Source organism: Numenius arquata, chromosome 22, assembly GCF_964106895.1.
Source record: "Numenius arquata chromosome 22, bNumArq3.hap1.1, whole genome shotgun sequence".
In the NCBI taxonomy this organism is placed as follows: Eukaryota; Metazoa; Chordata; class Aves; order Charadriiformes; family Scolopacidae; genus Numenius; species Numenius arquata.
Window position 1 is genome coordinate 1483534 of NC_133597.1, and position 20520 is coordinate 1504053.

Here is a 20520-nt window from a genome sequence, read left to right on the forward strand (position 1 = left end):
AGACGCTCTGTTCACCCCTTCCACTTGTAGCCTCGGCCAGTAAATCCAGAGGGTTATGGGGCTGGGGCGGACCAGTTCTGCCAGCGAGCCGAGCATCGCTTGTGTGGGAAACCGCTCGATGTTTGCACGGTGGGGAGATGGAGCCCTTCCCAAGGGGCCTGGGTATTACTGCAGCAGAAACAGCAACAACAGCAACAACAGCAACATTTCCTTGCTTTTCCTCTCCTGTTGCTCCTTTTATGGATATAGCTTATAAACTTTCAGGGCAAAATGGCTGTATTTTATATACCAATGTCTTCTCTATACTAACGCCTCACAGCAGGCTGAAAGTTTTGCTGACAGTGTAAAAAGTCAACAGGTAAAACTTAGGAGAGCAGTTGTTGGGTGAGCACAATGATCCCAGGGCTAGAGAAGCACAGGCAGAAGCCCTGGTTGTCGGCTGGCCTCACCAGAGTGGCTCCCCTCCACTAAAATCCACAAAACAGCCGAAGTGCTTCATCCATTCCTTGCCTTGAGATTTGCAGCACCCTCCCGGAGCCCTTTCTGTGTTTAAAACCAATGGTCTTCATGCAGCAAAGGCCACGGCAGGATGTACACAGGCTACTAGTCCAAACGTAACCAGCGGGTCTGGCTGGCCTCTCCAAAGAATATAGTAAAAAGTCCTGTAACCTGCCCCCACTGACAACAACTCTCTCCTCTGACCAAGCAGACTTTTCTGAAATTTTGAAGCTAAAATGACTCAAATCATTCAAGAAATCGAACAAGCTCTTGAGCACTGAAGCTTTGAAAAACCTTTTCCCCTGGCTAGGGATTTGTCAGTGATGTTAGCAACAAATCACACGGAGTACAGGTGGAAAATACATGTCTTTTCAAGGCTTCTGCCAGCTGTCAGATTAGCAGGTCCCGCTCCCCCACTGAAGAATCATCCCAAAACCATCAACTGAGCACAGGATACTCTAGCAACAGGCTGGAGACCTGGGAGACCAATCTATTCTTAGGCTGTGATCCCCCCCCACGCTGTAGCTAGGCTTCAGAACGCTAATGAGCTTGCCTGAATTTTAATCAAGGCCTATGGGAGAAGTTCAGTTTAGTGCCTTCTGCCTAGTAAAAACAAGCAGGACAGATGAAATCTTAAGCCACTTTTCTAACATATTAGCTCAGGATGAGGCAAAATAGCCACGTGTTCACCTGGAAAAGAAGTTGTACCACACACGGAGGAAGCAAAACACCTACTTACCTGTGGGTTGAATCTCTCACAGAGATTGTGTGAAATCTCTGAAGAGACACCACAAGCTGACTATCTTCTCCTTCCACTGCCAAATTTCACAAAACACGGGAGAACTTAGTACATAGAGAAGGCACCTCTGCTCTTAGGACGCTTGTTTGACACCAACCAACCAGTTCCAAAGGCCAGGCAGAGAAAAATATACCCCCCAAAGGCATAGAAAACAAACTTCCCTCCCCCGCCACCCAGTGTAACTAAATGAGCATCTTTCTTTAGGAAACCAGGATAAAACCATTGAAATCACTTAGCTGGTACAAAAGGGCACGAAAAGTAGCAACCAGAAGCTGATGGGCTGTATAGAATGTTGAGGAGCTTCAACGAGTAAAAGCAAGTAAGAACAAACCCTCAAATTCTTTAGACATGTTTGAAAGCCCTGTCCTCAAACACTGGCAGGATGAAGGCCAGCTCCTCTTCCTCCCCTCTGTCTCCATGAGAGGCACATCTGGGCACAGCTGTGAAGCAACCTGAGCATGGGGCGGTGAGAGCGTAGATGCTGGATCGCTGTAGCAGGAGCACAAAGGAGTGCTTGACTCTGGCGATCCCAGTGAGGGATTTGATGGTGAGTCAAGCGGGGGCAACATCAACATCGTATAGGTTTATCTGATCACATATGACACTTCTTGTCACATTGCATCTGTCATTAGCTCAGCCAAAAGGCTGGGGGGAAAGGATGCCTGGCTCCTTTCTAGCCTGCCTCCCTGCTGTCTGCTCAAAGGGGAGTGGCTGTCCTCAGGAGCCCCAGGGAAAAGAGGGGTGTGAGCGAGGAGTCACTGCGCCATCGTCACAGGAGGACTTGCCTGCAATTTTCCCCAGCCTCTGAAACATGAATGACACCAGGAAATGGGTCCTATCGGGGGTCCCAGTGGCAAGTGGATAATTCTCTGCAAGGTCACTCTCTTTTTAAAATTTATATTCTGCTTTTTTTTTTAATTGATTTCATGGCATTCTCAGGTGAGTTTTATTTGAAATATTGCACGTGGCTCTTTCTCTCACATGCCTACTTGAGTTCCAAATACATATGCTACCCCTGCTATGTGAGCTGAGGGCCAAATCCATATGAAATCATGACAAAACTCCCATTGGGAAGAAAATCATGCCTAGGAGTAATAATTCTTCCAAGAACATGATATTTTGTATTACAACAAGTAATAGGGAAAAACGATCTGTTGCATAGTGAATTTCTGCCTCCGTGGGGACACTACATTGAACAAAGAGAGGACACAATGATGCAGCAGCATTAGAATGGAAAGACAAACTGGAGAGGAAAGATATATTGCGTGTATAAAAGGTGATGAACCATTTTGCATATCTAGAAGACATTCAAGAAGCTCAGACAAACACTTGTCACGGAATGGCCATGGTGCTGAGCAGGAACCACAGGACTCTGCGAGTCCTTTCCAGCACAATGGCCACGATAAGAGACGCTGATTTACAGAAGGTGATGATCCAACCCAGTTCTCCTATGGCTGAAAGCCCACTCTGTGGGACGAGATGTAAAAGGACAGGTCCAGAACTAGAGACATTCTTTACTCACATTTTGCTTGCAAAGATGAGAGAGGTGGGTGTCGAAAGTCCGGATTTAAACTGAACAGTGGAGCTGATTTGGGTCAGGGATTAAATGATTAAAGATCATTAGGATTTGAAATTTGAGGAGCACTGGCTGATCTGCATAGGAGGAATGCCCAGAGCCTCCTCACCTCCCCTCTGCTGATTGTAGCCTGTTTTTGTACTCATTTGCCAAGAGGGACAGGACGGTAATTCATCCAATGTTTTCCTGAAGCTTCAAATACAGAGAAGTGGCACTTAAAGCACGAAGGAGTCACACGAATGTTGTGCTGATTGACACATCTTCATCAAATCTTCTACAAAGAATCTATTAAAAGGGACTTCGTGGCAAATATTAGTCATATATGGTTTGGGGCACACACCCACAAAATCTGAAAAAGAGGGGGAAGGGAAGGGAAGGGAAGGGAAGGGAAGGGAAGGGAAGGGAAGGGAAGGGAAGGGAAGGGAAGGGAAGGGAAGGGAAGGGAAGGGAAGGGAAGGGAAGGGAAGGGAAGGGAAGGGAAGGGAAGGGAAGGGAAGGGAAGGGAAGGGAAGGGAACAACTGTCCTCTCCTCTGGAATTCACTTGGCAAACATTTCTGCAAACAAGCTTTGTGATGGGAGTGGCAATGAAAAGAGCAGGTGTTAAATGAATGTTAGATGACATAAGTGGAAGGCAAATATTTGATCTCCTCAATCTGAATTATTATTATTTACTTTTAATAAAGTGTGGCTGAAGGACTCAGAGCTAAAACGTCTTTGTGCTAGGTGCTGCATAAACACAGGAATCCTGACTGGAGGGGGAAAAAAGGTTTATTCAACTAAGGAATTAACACAATCTATTTCTGCAATCAAATTAAGTTACATGCTTCAAACGCCAAGCACCAAAATGTACAGAGAACGTTAAACAGGTAAACCCAAATAACTTTAAAAAATCCTTAAACGTTTGCCACATTGTAACCAGTACTTAAAAGTAAATATTTTGTTCAAATTTCAGCTGCCTCTGTAATGTAACTACTGGGGATGGGGAGTGAAGAGAATTCCTCAAAAATAATACAATTAGCTCTACTACTGATTAAGGGTTATTTGCAGACATTGGTGTATGATCTAAAGTACACAACAAATTCTAAAAGACGATAGATCACTGGTATCATAAGACTGGGGATTTATTAGATTAGTCAGAGATCTAGTCAGAGAGATTTGGCGTTAGGATACACATAAAAGAATGAAGAAAAAAATGGGCTTTTCTACAGAAGAGGATGTTAGGTCTATAGCAATGCAATACTTAATGAGAACCAGTGTCTTTCTAGTGAGGAGTCCTGTCTCTGACAGCCACCATCTCCATGTGAGAACGCAGGAGTGAAGCGATATGCAATACCTACGCTATTAATTCACAACCTTATCTGCAGCTGTTACAGATTTCATTAGATCCTGCAGTGCAAGAGCTGATTGTTTCCACAATTTGTTTTCAAACGAGCCTAACTTAAGACTTTGGAAGAGGTCTTTGTTTTTTAAGAAATAAATAATTTACCTTTAAACACCAAAAATTGAGATCTGTGTAATATTTCTGCTTGGGTGTCCTAAATCGAAAGCACATACAGTCAGAAATTATTTTTAAAAGTCCTTGTCTGCCCATCCTTTCCACCAAGCTGAGAACTGTTCAAGTGGGCTGCGTTTGGAGTAGCTCCAGCTTGCAAAATCTTAATCTACCAAATGCTCAAAAGATTAAAGCTTTTCCTGTACCCACATATTCTTAAAGAGCACTAGGAATCAATGGCTCTGCTCCAGCAGCCTGCCAGGCAGGAGCCAAGTCTCTCCTCTGAATTACAGGTGGGTAGAGGGAGCGATGGGGTTTTCTGGAAGGAGACTATTGTTAGAGGAAACTATTTATACCTGCTTCCATTCTGGAAGGAAAACTGGTCTATTGTGATGTAAACTGCACTTCTATGGTTGAGATGACTCTCTGTGCATGTGTCCAGTCTCCTTTGAGGAGGGCTAGCAGTGAGACCACGGGCTCTACTGGCTGCTTGAAAGCTTGGAAACCTGATCTGAGAGGGAATTCTGAATTTTCTGAAAATGTTTGCAAAATATATTCCAAAATTGAGTAATCAAAATGCTTGAAGTTAGATCTTTTCAAAGAAAAGGGCATGATTTAACTAAAATTTCAGACTAGACAGTTACTGTATATTTTTTATTTTTTTCTCATTTTGATATGAGACATTTTAACAGGTTTGAAATACTGATAGGTCCCGAAAAGCTCATTTATGAAAAAAAAAAACCAACCAACCCAACCCACCACAACTTTTCCTTGCAAAAGTTATTAGTTTTGACTGTTTAACGTATTAGAATGAGAAAATGTTAAAATCGGAAAATTCCATGTAATTTCTGATAAAACCCTATGACAAGCTGCAGGTCTTGAATGAAGAGAAGGCCTTTTTAAAATGGAATCTGCTCTTTATTAGCAGAAAGACATGCTAAGGCAAGTTAAGTGTGCATTTCTCCACCTCTAGGGAAGATATCACTGAATTCTTCCCTTCCATTAGGACTTGCAAAAAAGCCTCGCAAGCCTCTAATTACAGGTGAGATTTCCAAAGGACGTGAAAGCAGGAGACAGTCGATTCCCAGTGAAATTCAGCCTCAGAACATCCTTCTCCAAATGGTCCAGACTAATGTGTGCACTGGTTTTCGATAGGGAGGGCAGTAACCCGCTCTGTTCCCACACAGCCCTTTCTGCCTATACCGTAGGAGTCCCGGGAAACATTTTGCTCCATCAGCACTGTACCCAGGGATAATGGACAAGCGCTCTGGGAAAAAGAAAAACTTCTTCCCTTTCCTCCCTGCAATGCGATTTCAAACTCAGGCAAAAATTTGTGGCATCACAGGGAAAGAGGGATGATTAATGCACTAATACCACATATGGAGAAGTGAGAAATCAAGTGATTTCTTGAGGTCAAAAGCCTCAGAGCATCTGCATTAAAACCTAGAGTCAGCCTTGCAGTTCTTGACTTACAAGGCCATTATAAGAAGATCGTCCTGCACCAAGTCCCACAGGAAGGAAAACTCTCTCTGCGCTGCAGAGAAGGGAGCTCAGGCTGCTGTGCTGCTCCTCACCCTCTGTCCCTGTGCTGCTGTTAGGGAGGCGGTGATTCACATTACAGAATTAGTGCAGAGAGCTCTGAACAATGCAATTATTGAGAAGTAAAGCACTGTGAATAGAAAATATTGTGGCACCACGGTGGAGATACTGCGGTGACTCAAAGGCCTATGTGGCAGGAGCGTATTATATCCAAACCCCATGCTAATAGCACTTCTGAGCACTTACAGGAGGAAGTGCTTAGATTAGGTGCTTTACAACACACTCCAGGGGGACACAGGCACGCTTTCTAGTATGAAGATCCAATTAGATATTACGCAAGACCAAGTGAAATGCAGAAATGTTTCCGAATCGGAAGTGAGCAATAACTGTGGTTAAAATGCCTTGCACTTGTATTTCGAATAACAAAGGATCTGAAGAACGGGGAGCCGTGTAGAAAGGCAGGAGAGGAGGAAGCTTTAAAAGAGGCTTTTGCCAGGAGCTGAGGGGAAGAACTGCTGTACTGGATAGATACGAAGTTTGCACAGTGCTGGGGTTAGAATTCAGCCCCCCCAAAAAACCCCAGCCTTGTCCTGATCTCTAACTTCTGTACCTCTAGGTGCAGGGGTAGCTAGGCCCACTGCTTGTGTAATCTACTTATTACTAGAGACTTACCCCTAAGAAAACACAGGGAGTGTAGAAAGCTACGTTTGCCCAGTACTGCCTTCTGAAGAGATACAGTCAGTGCTCAAAACTGCTCCAAATGTAATTACTGCCAGGACCTCGTCAGTCATGACTGTCAAATCCCTGCTGCATTTGCATGTACTGCTCAGTGCCTGGGAGACTCAAGTTCATTTAAAGCCACTAAGGCTTCACTCGTTGTGTTCAGTGCCTCGGCTGATCCTGGAGTGTCAGATGCCAAGGCAGGTGGCTGGGGTTTTTCATCAGCTCTAGCAGTGGCAGTAGGTACTACGGTTCTCAGGTCAAGATGGAATTTACAATCTTTTTCAAATTCCTGGACTTTCCTCCTCCTTCTCAGTGTCTGCAGACACTGTCCCCTGAGCGGAACTGGATGGGAAGAGGTTCTTACTGCTAGCTGTTACACACCTTCCTTGCTCCCCAGCGAACCGTGACCAGGAATTCACAGCACGGATTATAAATTCTGGGTTTACAAGCAAAAACTAGTGAAACTCCTCCAGAAGCTGCTTTTCTTTGCACAGCGCTCCTGAACAGGGAAACTCCTCAAACACACTTTCCTCTTCTCTTTCTCTTCCACCCCCTCCGTATCCCCAAAGAATATGTTATTTCCCTTGATTGGAATGGCTCAGTTGCATTCTCAGTGGAGCCGGTAAACAACATCAAGCAGCATCTTCAGGACAGAAAGGATGTCAGTTTGACAGCTTTCCTGTGGCCCATTGGTTCCAACATTTCAGAGGAAAACGACAACATTCAGGGAAGCAGTGTACTGTGCAAATTTCACCTCGACATTGATTTCTGTGAAACAGAAAAGCCTTTGGAGCAAATCTGTCTCTGAACACCTCTTTCACAGCCCAGGCTAGACTTTCAGTAACCCGATGGGTACGTCTGGGTAGAAGCAATTAGAAGGAAATAGGCGATCTGGCAAGAATTGCACTCAAGAAATACCTTGGGAAAGGGAGGGAGAGACTGTTCCGAGGCTGCTGTGGAAACTGTGGATCTGCCATCCGAATATTGTCGCTGGTGGCTTCTGCTGTTGTTTTCCCGTTAGGCCTACGGAGAGTTCAGTCGCTGAGGTGTTCTGGCAATCAGCAGTCCCAAGATTAGCAGCCCAGGTTAGCTCTGAAGGCCACAGATCTCTACCAAACAGAAACCAGACGCTGCAATGACATGCATCAGAGGCTCTGCTAGACACCGACGCTAGCTCAGCATCAGGCCTGTGAATATTTTGTCCCTGAGGGTGTTTCTAAGCAGAGGAAAAACCAAAAAGAGTGTTACACCTTTGTTATTTCTGAGAGAAAAAAAGGCTTTCGCACCGAATCAGGGCATCTCTGACCTAGCACAGGACTAAGAGCAGAGGGCAGCCCCAGGATACTATTCAAATGCAGACGAGCCGTGGGTATGAGTTTCTGCCGGAGCCTTTCTCCCACTGCTTCCCGGTGAGCTGTCTGGTACATCTATCGCTGCTTAATACACACTTCATGTTTCAGATCTTGCCAGAAAGACAAACAGTTTTGCTGCTGCCAGTTGTGAACATTACACATTTGCCAAGGAGGTGTCATGCTTGTTTGCCACAAGTGTAATTAGATGATCAATCATGAGGAGCCAAGGAGAAATACCGGCGTTGCAAACAAACATATTTTTCAGTTTGCTCTCTGAAAAGAACAGGGAGTTCACTACAAAGGAGAGAAAATCTCTGGCTCTGCGTTCGCAGCCTCTATCCTGGCTCCCTTTTCCCATCGTTTCCAGCAGGGGAAAGACAACAGATTTCCTCCAGCTGCTGAAAGACATCTGGAAAGCATGGGGACCTGTTGGGAGAGGCTATTTTCCTCTGGATGCAGACTGCTTCCCGGTCAGGCCATGCTTGACCAGGGGCGCTCAAGCAAGTTAACGTAAAGGGGATGAGCAGAGACCCGGGTGTTAAGCGGATTCGAGGGAAGGGCAGAGCAGCAGAGATGCTCTGTGAGATGCAGGCATGTTGCTGCCCTGCTGGCATCAAACACGGGGCTGTGACCTTGCTGCTCTGCCCTGCCCTTCACCTTTCACTAAATCCGTATCTGGATTAACTCAGCCATACGAAAAATCTGAGTGACCTCTGTATGGGAATTAAAGTGGCTTTGCTGCAGTTAATTCACAAAGGAATTTGTTCCATTTCAGGACTCTACCCACATCTGCATCCAAAGTCTCAGCTAAAACTGAGACTGTTTCGCCTCTGGCCATCGTGTACAGGGATAGTGAAACAGCAAGATCCCACAAGGACAGGGCACGGCGAGGTGCTATGTGTACTACCTTTTCTCTGTATTTATGAACCCTTCCCTCTGCCTTCCCTATGAAAATGCAGGTGCCTGGAAAACACAGTAAAAAGCACTTTCTTTTCTAGTCAGCTTTTTAAAGTGGTTCTTTCTTCTTTACTGAGAAACTGTCAGCAGTAAAATATAAAGTGCTCCTTAAAGCAGTACTGAAAGACTCACAAGACACCCTAATGGCCACCATAATGCTTCCAAATGATGCCAGTTCTATGTCTGGAGAAATTAAGATTATTTTTAGGACTGAAACTCAAACTCTCAAAAGTTAGGAATTAACAGAGTTGTCCATGTAGTTGTAGTTTTGTACCATATGGATATGTACTAGATACAGCCTTTAATTGCATGATCACAAATTACACTGTGTTTTCATTTCCCTATTCGATGCAAAATATTTGGAACTTTTTTGTTTTTCATTTTCCCAAATTAAAACTTTTTTTTTCTTTCAACAGAAACACCAAACCTTTTCATTTGTACAATGTTCATACATAATCTTTTAACTTTCCTCATGATGATCACCTACAGAAAAAGACAAAAATTATTGCTGTAAAAGCAGGTCTACTGAAAAAAAAAAAAAATCTTGCAGAAACTGCAGAAGGAAACAGAAGACAATTTTCACTCACTTTATCCAGGGCCTTCTATATCCTGCCTAACCCCCATCAAGTAAATGCCCAATAAGTGGACAGGAGAGGTGAGCTGTGTATGCTTCCTCCAGCTCCACCAGTGAGTCACGATGGCCTGTACAATGAGCAGGGCTGGAATTCCTGTGTACGTCACTCACCCCGGTCTCTGGCCTTCTCTCCAGGAAGCACAATTCTGTTTTGTGAACTGCAGTCAGAGCTCGGAAGGAGCCAGAACAGGACCAAAGGGCTCATCCTGCACATATCAAATCATTCCACTCCTTTTATTCGTTTAAGATATTTTTCCATGTTCCTGCTTTTTTTTTTCCATCCTGCATTTTATGCATGTTTCTGCCTTCTTTAGAGAGTTTTGCATTAGCAAAGGGCAACAGAAGAAAAGAAAAAACCGGTGCTGCATTTAGCATTGATTTTTCCCCTTCACTCTGAGTCACATAAGCTAACATTTAATTAATTTCTGACACTTTGACAGTTTCTAAGAAGACATTTGTAGAGCTATCAAGTGCCGCTGATAGCTCTGTCAGACAGACACTTTTTGAATTATCAGCTATTAAGGACCCATATGCAACAAATTTCCAAGGATTATTATACAAATTGTTCTTTGAATGAGAAAAGCACACAAAAGCTCAGTGAAACATAAAGAAACCATTGTTCCCAGGTGAATTTGATATTTGCAAATGTTTTGCTATTTTGATCACTTACATGGTTTAATAAATTGAATTAGCTTTGTCTTTTATTAAGAAAATTAAATGGCCTCTTTCAGGGTGTCTGAGAACATGACCAGATTTTCAAATCACAGTGGTCTTTATAGAGATACAACTTGAGAAACACGGAATACTTGATTTTAGGAAGTGCTGAGCAGTGAATGAGGTCCTTTCAAGATCTCTCAAACCAGAAACCCCAAGGCCAAAGTAGCCAAAATATCCAGTTGCTTTTAAAGAGCCCTTGCCTTTACTCTTTCTGACACGTCACCATTTCTTGATGTAGAGTTCTTCAGGCCCAGGTACAGATCAGTGCAGATTATGCCATTTCAGAGACCCTCTGCAGCTGTGGGTGGCAGTTCGGGTATGACAGCTCTGGTTTTGCTGGCCTCACTACGCTAATTCACCAATCGACCAAGAAGCTGTGTTTCAACAAACGGGACAGAACTGCACTTCGCCTTGCTCGGTGGCACAGCTATGACTTGAAGTTAGCCCTTGTCTGCCTCTGCTGTATGCCCGAGCCGTGGTGTTATGATCAGACTGCTCCATTTGCTTCTCCTCAGAGCATCTGGCAATAACAGTTCTGGTGAGCTCAGGGAACCTATTAGCTCATACAGCGAAAATCAGCTCAGCGCTCCTCTCCCCGTGGCCTTTGTGGCTCTCTGAAAGGCAGAATCAGGTGCACGCCAGTCAGATCTGAGCACATCCAGTTCTGCCTGTACAACCGAATCAGTTATGCAGAGGACAGGGATGATTCCCAGACTGAGGCAATACTCATATTTTAGCCCCTACTGCTTCAGCAAACACACATCGTGTGGCAATCCTTTCTTTTTCTAAGTGTGTAGAAGAGCCAGCAGGACCCAGACCACCACAAGCACCCACTGCACAAAGCCTGCCCTGGGAGCTCTTCAGTGAGCCCACCTAAATGAGAGCCAAAAAAGCCTTGCCACACAGCCAGGAAAAAGTCTTCCAGCATGCCAGAGCCTGTGGCCAAATAAACTACAGTCTCATTGCAAATGTAAAATTTGTTTTTCATATGCTGGCACCAAAGACCCCAATACAGACACCTGCTGACAAGGCCTGCGTGATGTAGCTTAACTTTTAGCCAGTTTCTTACAGGGTGGACGTATGTGCAGTTGGATCCCAGTGATCTAGGGGTATGCAGAGTCCCGATATCACTGCTTTGCATCACCTGCTGGCATAAAATCCGTAGAACCTATGGACATTCACGCACCTTCACTAGCCTGCACCATACAGAAATATCACCTAAGAGATATCAGTTCTACTGAAGTCTTACCATCAGAGCAGAAACCGTGGCCTTCCCGTCACGCACCACATCCCACACTTTAGCTTTGTTTATACATCTCTCTCGGCAGAGAGTAGCTTTTTGCTGCCTCCATTTGCAGCTGATAACTCACAATCCTCTACGTCCAGACAGCAACAGTTCTTTAGAATATTGTTTCCTCGTCTTTGGTCAGTTCACTTTCATTCTCCTTCCTCCTCATCCATAAAAAATGCCTGTAAGCTTAGGACCCGATCCGTAGCCAGTGGAAACCAAGGATTTCCAAGGAGACCTGTCTTCCCAGTTCCAGGAGCTGCAGAGGCTGGGCTGTGGGACGGCACCCAGTCATGCCCCCACCATTTCCCCCTTTGCACAGCAACCTCACTCTCAATGAGGAATGGCAGAAGGCAGGCACCGTCCGGCCCTGACATCAGAACTGCTACTGTCAAGTTTCATTATCATCACATTCCGTTCATAGTTTTATTTTTTTAAAGTATTTCCCTGCTGGAGGAAAAAAAAAATAAGGAAAAGCAAAGGAAAAAAAAAACCAAACCCACAAACAAAAAAAACACAGCCAAAAGCCCCATGAAGCACGTGGAAAATAAACAAAGTGGGTCATGGCACAACTGCCCTGAACTGTGCACCCCTAACACGGAGCAGTTAGTGGTTAGGGACTGTCAGGGGAGCAGACACAAACGTCCCAGGCACTCTGCCTGAATCTGCTGTAACGCAGAGTAGCTAGTATCTGCGGCTAAAGAAATCTGGGGGATGAAATAGAAATAGAAACTAACTTCTTGAATCCTTGCCTAGGTATCTGACCATCGGCTCAGCCTCCCATCTAGGTCTTCATCGCATTTCCAGTCAGTCAACCATTTGCACACAGGAATTCAGGGTAGGGGGAACAGGCTTGAGAGAATCCCAAGAGCGAGGTAGCACACGTGTAATTGTTTTATTTTTATTTTACATGTTGGCCTTTGACTGTCTTTTCGACATCTTTGTGTCAGAGTGGAGCTGGAACCTGGCACCTCCATGGATCCCCTAAACCTCTCTTGGTACAACGGTGACATCGGTGACAGGAACTGGAGCAAGCCACTCAACGAGTCCGATGCAGACCAGAAGCCTCAGTATAACTACTATGCCATGCTGCTCACCCTCCTCATCTTTGTCATCGTTTTTGGCAATGTGCTGGTGTGTATGGCTGTGTCCAGGGAAAAGGCCCTTCAGACTACCACTAATTACCTGATCGTGAGTTTGGCAGTGGCAGACCTCTTGGTAGCAACCCTGGTCATGCCTTGGGTGGTCTATCTGGAGGTAGGTGACCCAGTTTTCTTTTTCCGTACTGAATGTTTCTGGTGAATGGGGAGAGAGGGAAAAGGTTTAGCAGCCTAGACATCAGCTATTTCAAGGCCTCCTGAATTTCCCAAAACAAAAGTGTTTTTAATTTCCTAACAGTCGGTCAGATTTCTCTGGGAAATCAACATGAAAGCAGATGAAAAGCTGACTTGAAAATGCACTGTTGTTCAGAGGACTAAACTGCAATCCAATCACACTGAAAATCTGGCCTTTAAATAGAGGGATCAAGAGCGAAAGGACCCCAATTTTGTTTTCAAAACTACACAGATGAACTGGTCATTGCCAAGCGTAAGAATGAGTCTGCAACATCACGGGTGTCACGCTAATAAACTACACCAAAGAGTAATCAAAATCCTATTTCTGAAGGACGACAGCAGTAAGAAGAGCAGGGAATTGTAGAAGTAGGATGTAAATCCAGAGCTTTTGTGTCACAATGTATGAGAGAAACAGAATAGCAGGTGAGCTACTTTTCACATCGCTGCCATTAGTGTGTCGCTTTGGTACCAAAGAGCTGCATACTTCTGCACACAGAGCCATATTTGAGTGGCACTGTGGCTTGCGAGAGCCAAATACTCCCAAGACTGCCACCTGTTTACTTGATGGCAAATGACTCTTGCAACAGTAAATAGCCTGAAATAATGAAATGCACCTCTAGAGGAAAGAAGAGGAGAAGACACACAGCCCCTCTCCCTTGGGCCCCTTCGCTGGGGTGCCCGTGTTCTTCACTCAGCTGAGAGCTGGCATGCTGGTGGCAATCACAACCAAGAGAGAATGAATGGTGGTGAGACAGCATAAGACTGAAACTATATCGAGTGTACAATTAATTTTCAGGCACTTGTTTACAAGATAAAATGATAAAACAAAGAGGAGAGCAGGGGAAGAAGCCATAATCAATTATACCGTTAAGTATTAATGCAAAGCAAAACAAACCCACTGACATGACATAGGCTGTCAAGAAACCACAATACTAATTATCGCTCTAGTTCATTATTATTTTCATGGCACTTTAAAAACGTAAGGCATTGTGCATCTGCTAAAGCTTATTAACATGACCACAGGCTGGTTGCGATGGTAGTCAATGCCTCTGGGACCAGTTATGCTCTTCTATTATATCCCCCTTTTGCGACAACCCATTTTAAGCAGAGGCTTTTGCTCTGAGAAGCTTTTGCTCTCTTAGGCCCAGGTATAAGAGTCTCTCAGACACTTCTTATTTTAATGTGAAAGACTAAAGCACAAACCATGTAAGATACTTTCACCTCTCTGGGCTCCTGTGTACATGGAGTTGGTCAGGAACCTCAGCTTCCTTAATCTGCCAAATAGGACAATCGGGCCTCTACGTCTCAGCAATACTTTTTTTTTTTTTTTTCCCTAATTTATTTTTGCCCTTTCTGCTCTTATCCACACTCTGCTAAACACACTGCTAGCTTGAAGCAACAAAAAACATGACAAACACTTGCTGACAGAGAAGGAGTCATTGGGCTGACGCGGGCTAGGCACACTCACTGTGATCCCTCTCCGCAATCTGAAATCAAAACTGCCCAGAACCCTTTGTTCTCTACGTACCTTCATATTTATTTTTTTTTTTTTTTTTAGGATTTGTGTCACAAGCTCGGACAAAACAGAATGTCAAAAAGGAAACCCTTTTAAAAATCAGCCTCCTTGCAAACAAATCTTCTACCTCCAAGCTTCTGAGGCTTCTCCTATGTAAATGAAAGCACTAAGAGAAAGAACGGCTGCAGTTTACAGCATCGTCCATAAATTCGAAACTATGAGTTCAGGAAACTGATTTTGCAGAGGCTTATATCTGGCTGGAAACCTTTGCCTTGGGGCAAATTCTCAAAGTTACTGATGTAACTGTCTCTTAAGTGCTTTTTTAATCACTGAGTATTCATCTGTCACTCAGGCTTCAATGCAGTCATTCTTTCTTCTTTATGCTGCCTATGGTTATGTATATCAGAGCAGAAATAACTGAAGAATAGATATCTTATTCATTCTATTTTCAAATGCAGTAGGACTCTATTTTTATTAGAGGGAAATATATTTTTTTCATCACATGTCAAATACAGCAGTCCTAATAATTGCTATTAAACTTAATTGGCAAAGTTCAGTTTCAATAGCAAGATAAGCGAAGAGAAAAAGGCTACCGGTAACTGGAAGTGTTATCATTAGTTCTTTGTCTTTATCACAACATGTAGCATATCAAAGAATTTTCACTCTAAATTAAATACATTTTGTTCACACACAAAAAAAAAAAAGGGAGGAATTTCTACCCTGATTTTTTAAACTAAGAAATGAAGGAAAATCCTGCGTCTCTACTGCTGGTCTTTGCTAGGTATAATTGCAAAAAAGTGTCTAATAATATGCTCTAAGTACAATTAGAGGTGCTTGGGATATAAAATTAATGTATTTCCTTCCTAATACTTCTTTGCAATGCTTCAGAGACCTGTTTAAGCTCCTACATAGTTTACTCTGAGGAGCCTTGCACTCTCTTATGTCACTGGAATACGAGCCCAGGTTTGTGCTTGCCGTTTGGGCTGCCCAGCTCAATACAGAGTAACAGGATGGAATAGGAAGGACAAAATCACACCAGCCCTTATGGGAATGCTCTAGGGAATGGTTTGGATGGAGCAGAGTACCTCCTTTGTGGCCGTGCCATCATTTGAGACCTTTAGACTAGACAGGACAAAGTCCTTGAAGGCACTCAATGGCAAACAATCCTACTTGACACAGCGTGTGACTGATTACATGTGACCCCATTCCAGCTGAAACTTCCGTAGACAAAATTTTGATCCCTCTTGAACCAGCAGAACTCCAGCTACCAGCAAGCGTCTGTGTTTTTGTGCAAAATTCTCCCTTTAGACCCTCTCAATAGCGGTGAATTCTCAGTGAATTCTTTTACTGACCTTACTTTCTTCTCTTTGCAGGTGGTCGGTGAGTGGAGGTTTAGTCGGATCCACTGTGATATCTTTGTAACCCTTGATGTTATGATGTGTACAGCCAGTATCCTCAACCTCTGTGCCATCAGCATTGACAGGTGAGGGCTCTGTGGCAGCAAGTTGTATCAAATCCACAGTAGCACGTCACGGCCATCTTTATATGGTCTAATTTTACCTGTGACTCAGAGACTAGAAAATGCTGAGAGCCAGTGGTGTTGCCATCTTTTGGAGAGCGATTTAGAGGACCTAAACGAGGTCTGAGCAGGGATTCCATCAGAAGCAGACATAGAAACGCTGGTCTTGGGAACGTAAGTGGAACTGTGTGTATATGTCCCCGTTGGTTCGGTTCCTTCTGTTTCTATACTCGCATAGTGAAGCAGACATCAGTGGGAAGGCAGCAGCTCGGAGACCACGGAAGAAAAATGCTATGCTAAGCTGACCTCAGTGTCACACCTTCCAAAACCGGGAATGCAAACATCCTGGAGATTGGTGAAACCTGACTTGCCCTATATTCTCTCGCTGGACCAGGCTTTCAGACACAGCAACTAGGTGTAATTTCCCCCAAAGTTTGTCAGCACTGGCAGAATAACAGTAACCTGGGTTTGTATCTTCACACTGCAGGTACACAGCAGTGGCAATGCCAATGCTGTACAATACCCGCTACAGCTCGAAGCGCAGGGTCACGGTTATGATCGCTGTGGTCTGGGTGCTTTCATTTGCCATCTCCTGCCCCATCCTCTTTGGCCTCAACAACACAGGTGAGTGGTGATGTCACCTGCAAGTTGGCTATTGGCATTGTCCTGGCTTTACTGGGTCCCCAGACGGTCTTCTGTTATAAGTCAGGAATAAACGGGGATCAGGTTTTAGGTGTACTGGGATGTATCTGTCCGTGTTTCAGGTGTCCTCTCCCATTGTCATCCCAGCCTGTTTCTCTCAGCTGCTTCTGGATCCATTCCATCTCTTGCTCTTCCAGACCAGTGTTTTAGACACATCAGAACTGAGGCTGTGTAGTTTCTCAACAACGCTTCTCAATGTTACATTAACATTTGTCCACTACAAAATCAAAATCCCTCTTGTATTAAAACACATGAAAAAGAAAGTCATGGGACAAATAGCTTCACTGAGACAGGCAAGAAAAGAACTGGGTGTTCAACCGTCAGTTCCATAGGAAGACTGGATTGTATACAGCATGGGACTGGCGGGCTCCTAGTTGTAAGGCAAGCAATAGACAGGGACTTTGGGTTGCATGTGACTCCCTGTGACCCAAGGGGAGTTTGCTGTTCTGGGACCACTTCCAGCTGACATGGTGGTAACTCCCTAGAACCCAAACTCCTCACTCTCTGGATATCTCTGTGCCTTTTGAAAGAGGGAGAGAAGAGGGGGAAGCCAGTCCTTGCTCCTAGCAGCAGCAACAACAAGCCTGAAACTTTTTGTCTTCCAGACGAGAATGAGTGCATCATTGCCAATCCTGCCTTTGTCGTGTATTCCTCCATCGTCTCCTTCTACGTTCCCTTCATTGTCACCCTGCTGGTGTATGTGCAGATTTACATAGTGCTGCAGAAGCGCAGGAAGCGCGTCAACACCAAGCGCAGCAGCCACGGCCTGGACTCGGACACGCAAGCCCCGCTGAAGGTAACCAGACCTCTGCCTTGCTCTCAGCAGCCTCCGTCCTTTCCCCTTCCAGCTCCGCTTCGTTCCTCAAAGCACGTCCTCCTTTCCCCAAATGGCACTGGCTGGATCAGGTGAAATACTGGATCACAAAAGCGAATGCTGTGCCCTGTGCCATTTGGAGTCCCAGTTGCACCCTGGATTATCAGGTCACTGGCTGGTGCTTTGCAGGCCTCCCTGGGTCTCAGGGGATGTTTCATCAGCAGATCTGCATTAGGAGCTGCTTCATTAACCAGACTGTGTTTCCTTTGGCTCTAAGTTTGGGTTAGTAGCCTGACTACAGGCTATACTATTTTCTGAGTCGGTCCTGCTGTTGTGACGAAGAAGTTCAATGGAAATTGTTTGCGTGGCTGGGGTGCAAACTACATCGCTGGTAATGATGCCTCTGCAGTGAAAACAGCCTCTCAGAGCATGAGATATGTACGTAAGTGGAGTCCAGCTGAGCGTGTGAAGTGTGAGACTGCTTGTCAAAACGCTACTCTCGCAGCACATGCAAAACAAGCAGTAGGAGTGTAGAGTCCCAGAGGCGCTGCCTCCAAACTGTGTCGCCTCAGAGGCCAGTGCCATGTTGAGCAAGGAGGCAGCAAGACAGGGATAGGCAGAAACATTAGCAGATCTTTGCGGCTTCCTTCCTTTGGTGAAAAGCATAAGGAGTACTTGCCTCTGTCACTGCTTCTTCAGAGTAGTTCTCCATCATTCTTAGCGCCGTAGTCACACTGATTAATTTCTGCTTCATGCCCTGTGTCTGTATTCCCACGTGCCTCCCTTACCAGCTTCCCTTCCCGAGTAATATCTGCTTGTGTAACCTCTGAGCTGGTGCTTGCCCCTTAGGACAAATGCACTCATCCAGAAGATGTCAAGCTCTGCACAGTCATTGTGAAGTCCAATGGGAGTTTCCAAGTTAATAAGCGCAAAGTGGTGAGTGTTACAGAGAAGTGGTAGCTTTTTCAGAGCATTTAGCTTTCCCCTTTTCTCCTCTCAGGGCACAAAATGAATGTATGTAGGGTGGGAGAAAAATAAACTAAGACCAAAGGTTACCATTCAATCTCAAAATTTAAATATTCTTCCCATTCCTTAGAGTGAAGCAGGGGGTTTAAGATCATAGAGCTCAAAAAGCCAGACTAAGCTCACCTAAAGATCAGCTATAAAAGCCATGACATTTTAACATTTTGTGTCTTTGATTTTCTTCTCCTCTCTGTTATTCATTTTAAGTCTTGGACTGCATTGGCTTTGTTGGGTTTTGCTTGTTGATTTTGTTTTTATTTATTTATCTTCTGAAAACTGAATGAAACCTACGGGGAGTGGAGACAGTGTCTCTCCCATTTCTTAGCCTCTTTGTGCAATAAAGGAGAGTCACTCCTTTCACTGCAGTTCTCTCGATCCCATCTACCCAAAAGCATTCTTGCCTGTAAACGCTTTCCAGGCCATTCTCCAAGCATCTACCAAAAACGTAGGGAGGGAGAAGCGGGATTGGTTGTTCTTCAACATCATCCAGCTTCACTCTGTGAGGAATGTTCATTGCTCCTCTGTGTATATTTATCTCTCTTTATGTTGTGGACATTTGATTCTTGTCCAGGAGGCGGAGAGTCACATAGAAGATATGGAAATGGAGATGGTGTCCAGTACCAGTCCCCCTGAGAAAACCACCATCAAACCAGCGGCACCGAGTAGCCATCGGTTGGTTGTGCCAGTTGCTTCTAATCAGGGCACCAACTCAACCCTGCAGGCTTTGGACAGCTCTGGGAAAGTAGAGAAGAACGGACATGCCAAAGAAACACCCTACACAGCCAAGGTCTTTGAGATCCAGTCTATGCCCAATGGCAAGACAAGGGCCCTTCTCAAGACTGTGACCAGGAGGAAACTTGCACAACAGAAGGAAAAGAAAGCCACTCAGATGCTAGCCATTGTACTTGGTGAGAGCGCGCGTTGGCTTCCTCTTGTGTTTCTGCAGAAAACCAATAGCTACCCAGGATGAGGGTAGCCAGTCTGAATGTCCAGTGTAGACTATTTTTCCGGGCCTCCACAGAAAGACTTTCATTGGATACCTTAGAGGATACGTAGGCAAGTAGGCAAGACGCTGCCAATAGGAAGGCTACCTCCTTCCCAGCTAGAACAGTTCACAGTGCTGTACAAAACGCTCAGAAAGCTGTCCATCTCTGGGGTGTCTGGACTGACAAAAGACAGCTAGGTGCAGGGGCAAGAGAGCTCATGGGCTTTCTAGAACACAAAAGGCAGCATAGCTCAGCAAGAAACTGGCATCTCTGAAGGTCAGCTTTTTTTGATGCAACTGGCCTAATTACATCAGCAAAGAAGTTCTTTAGTACCTGGATACTCAGAATATAGCCTATGAGACCTAACAAACAAACTGAAGGCTTATTTCTCAGGGAAGCATTTTTCTTTTATACCAAAACATTCTTACTGTTCTTATAGTCTCAAAATTTGTCCAGCTTTCAGCAATCAAAATCTGTCTTTTCCTTTTCCCCCAGGTGTTTTCATCATCTGCTGGCTCCCATTCTTCATCACTCACATCCTGAACATGCACTGCGATTGCAACATCCCCCCAGCATTGTACAGCGCCTTTACGTGGCTTGGATATGTCAACAGTGCTGTCAACCCAATTATTTACACCACCTTCAACATTGAATTTCGCAAGGCTTTCATGAAGATCCTCCACTGCTAAAAGTGAAAGCAGCAGCCACATTTTTAAGAATGAGAAACGAGAAACCAATGCCATTCACGCACACAAAGGGGCAGCCATGGGGAGGTCTCGAGCTCTTGTATTGGGCATGAGGCCTACAGTGTTACACCAGTGCCATGCCCACGAGCCTCTTGGTGGGGATGGAAAGAGGACCTTCATGTGGGAGGTTCTCTCATCCCTTGAGGTGACCTTTGGACTCTGGGACACCAATCCCAAAGGCACTTTTCAGAGCTACCCTCACACTGTGTTTAAAGCGGAAGCAAAATCAAGACATGCTCGCTTGATTCTTGCCTGTGGCCATCTAACCTTGAGTGCATTAAACACAGACAGTCGCAGAGCCATG

At 44.8% G+C, this 20520-nt stretch overlaps 1 protein-coding gene across 2 annotated transcripts; it reads left to right on the forward strand.

Moving 5' to 3' along the window:
• Nucleotides 1–12533: 12533 nt before the first annotated feature.
• On the forward strand, nt 12534–20159 carry DRD2 (dopamine receptor D2). 2 transcript variants are annotated; one of them, XM_074162372.1, is made up of 7 exons: nt 12534–12833; nt 15800–15909; nt 16433–16569; nt 17253–17443; nt 18311–18397; nt 19056–19392; nt 19966–20159. In XM_074162372.1, the coding sequence occupies exons 1-7, from the start codon at nt 12552–12554 to the stop codon at nt 20157–20159; spliced, it is 1338 nt and encodes a 445-aa protein (XP_074018473.1). In that variant the 5' UTR covers nt 12534–12551. The 2 variants fall into 2 exon arrangements, with proteins under 2 accessions (XP_074018473.1, XP_074018472.1); XM_074162371.1 differs by lacking the exon at nt 18311–18397 and having other exon boundaries at nt 12552–12833.
• The last annotated feature ends 361 nt before the right edge of the window (nt 20160–20520 follow it).

What these genes read in the sequence shown, in the direction of transcription:
- DRD2 (XM_074162372.1), top strand. Translation starts at nt 12,552, where the DNA reads ATGGATCCCCTAAACCTCTCTTGGTACAACGGTGACATCGGTGACAGG. An exon ending in AAGTTAATAAGCGCAAAGTG is followed by an intron (nt 18,398 to 19,055) that starts GTGAGTGTTACA and finishes ATTCTTGTCCAG; the next exon opens with GAGGCGGAGAGTCACATAGA. An exon ending in GATGCTAGCCATTGTACTTG is followed by an intron (nt 19,393 to 19,965) that starts GTGAGAGCGCGC and finishes CTTTTCCCCCAG; the next exon opens with GTGTTTTCATCATCTGCTGG.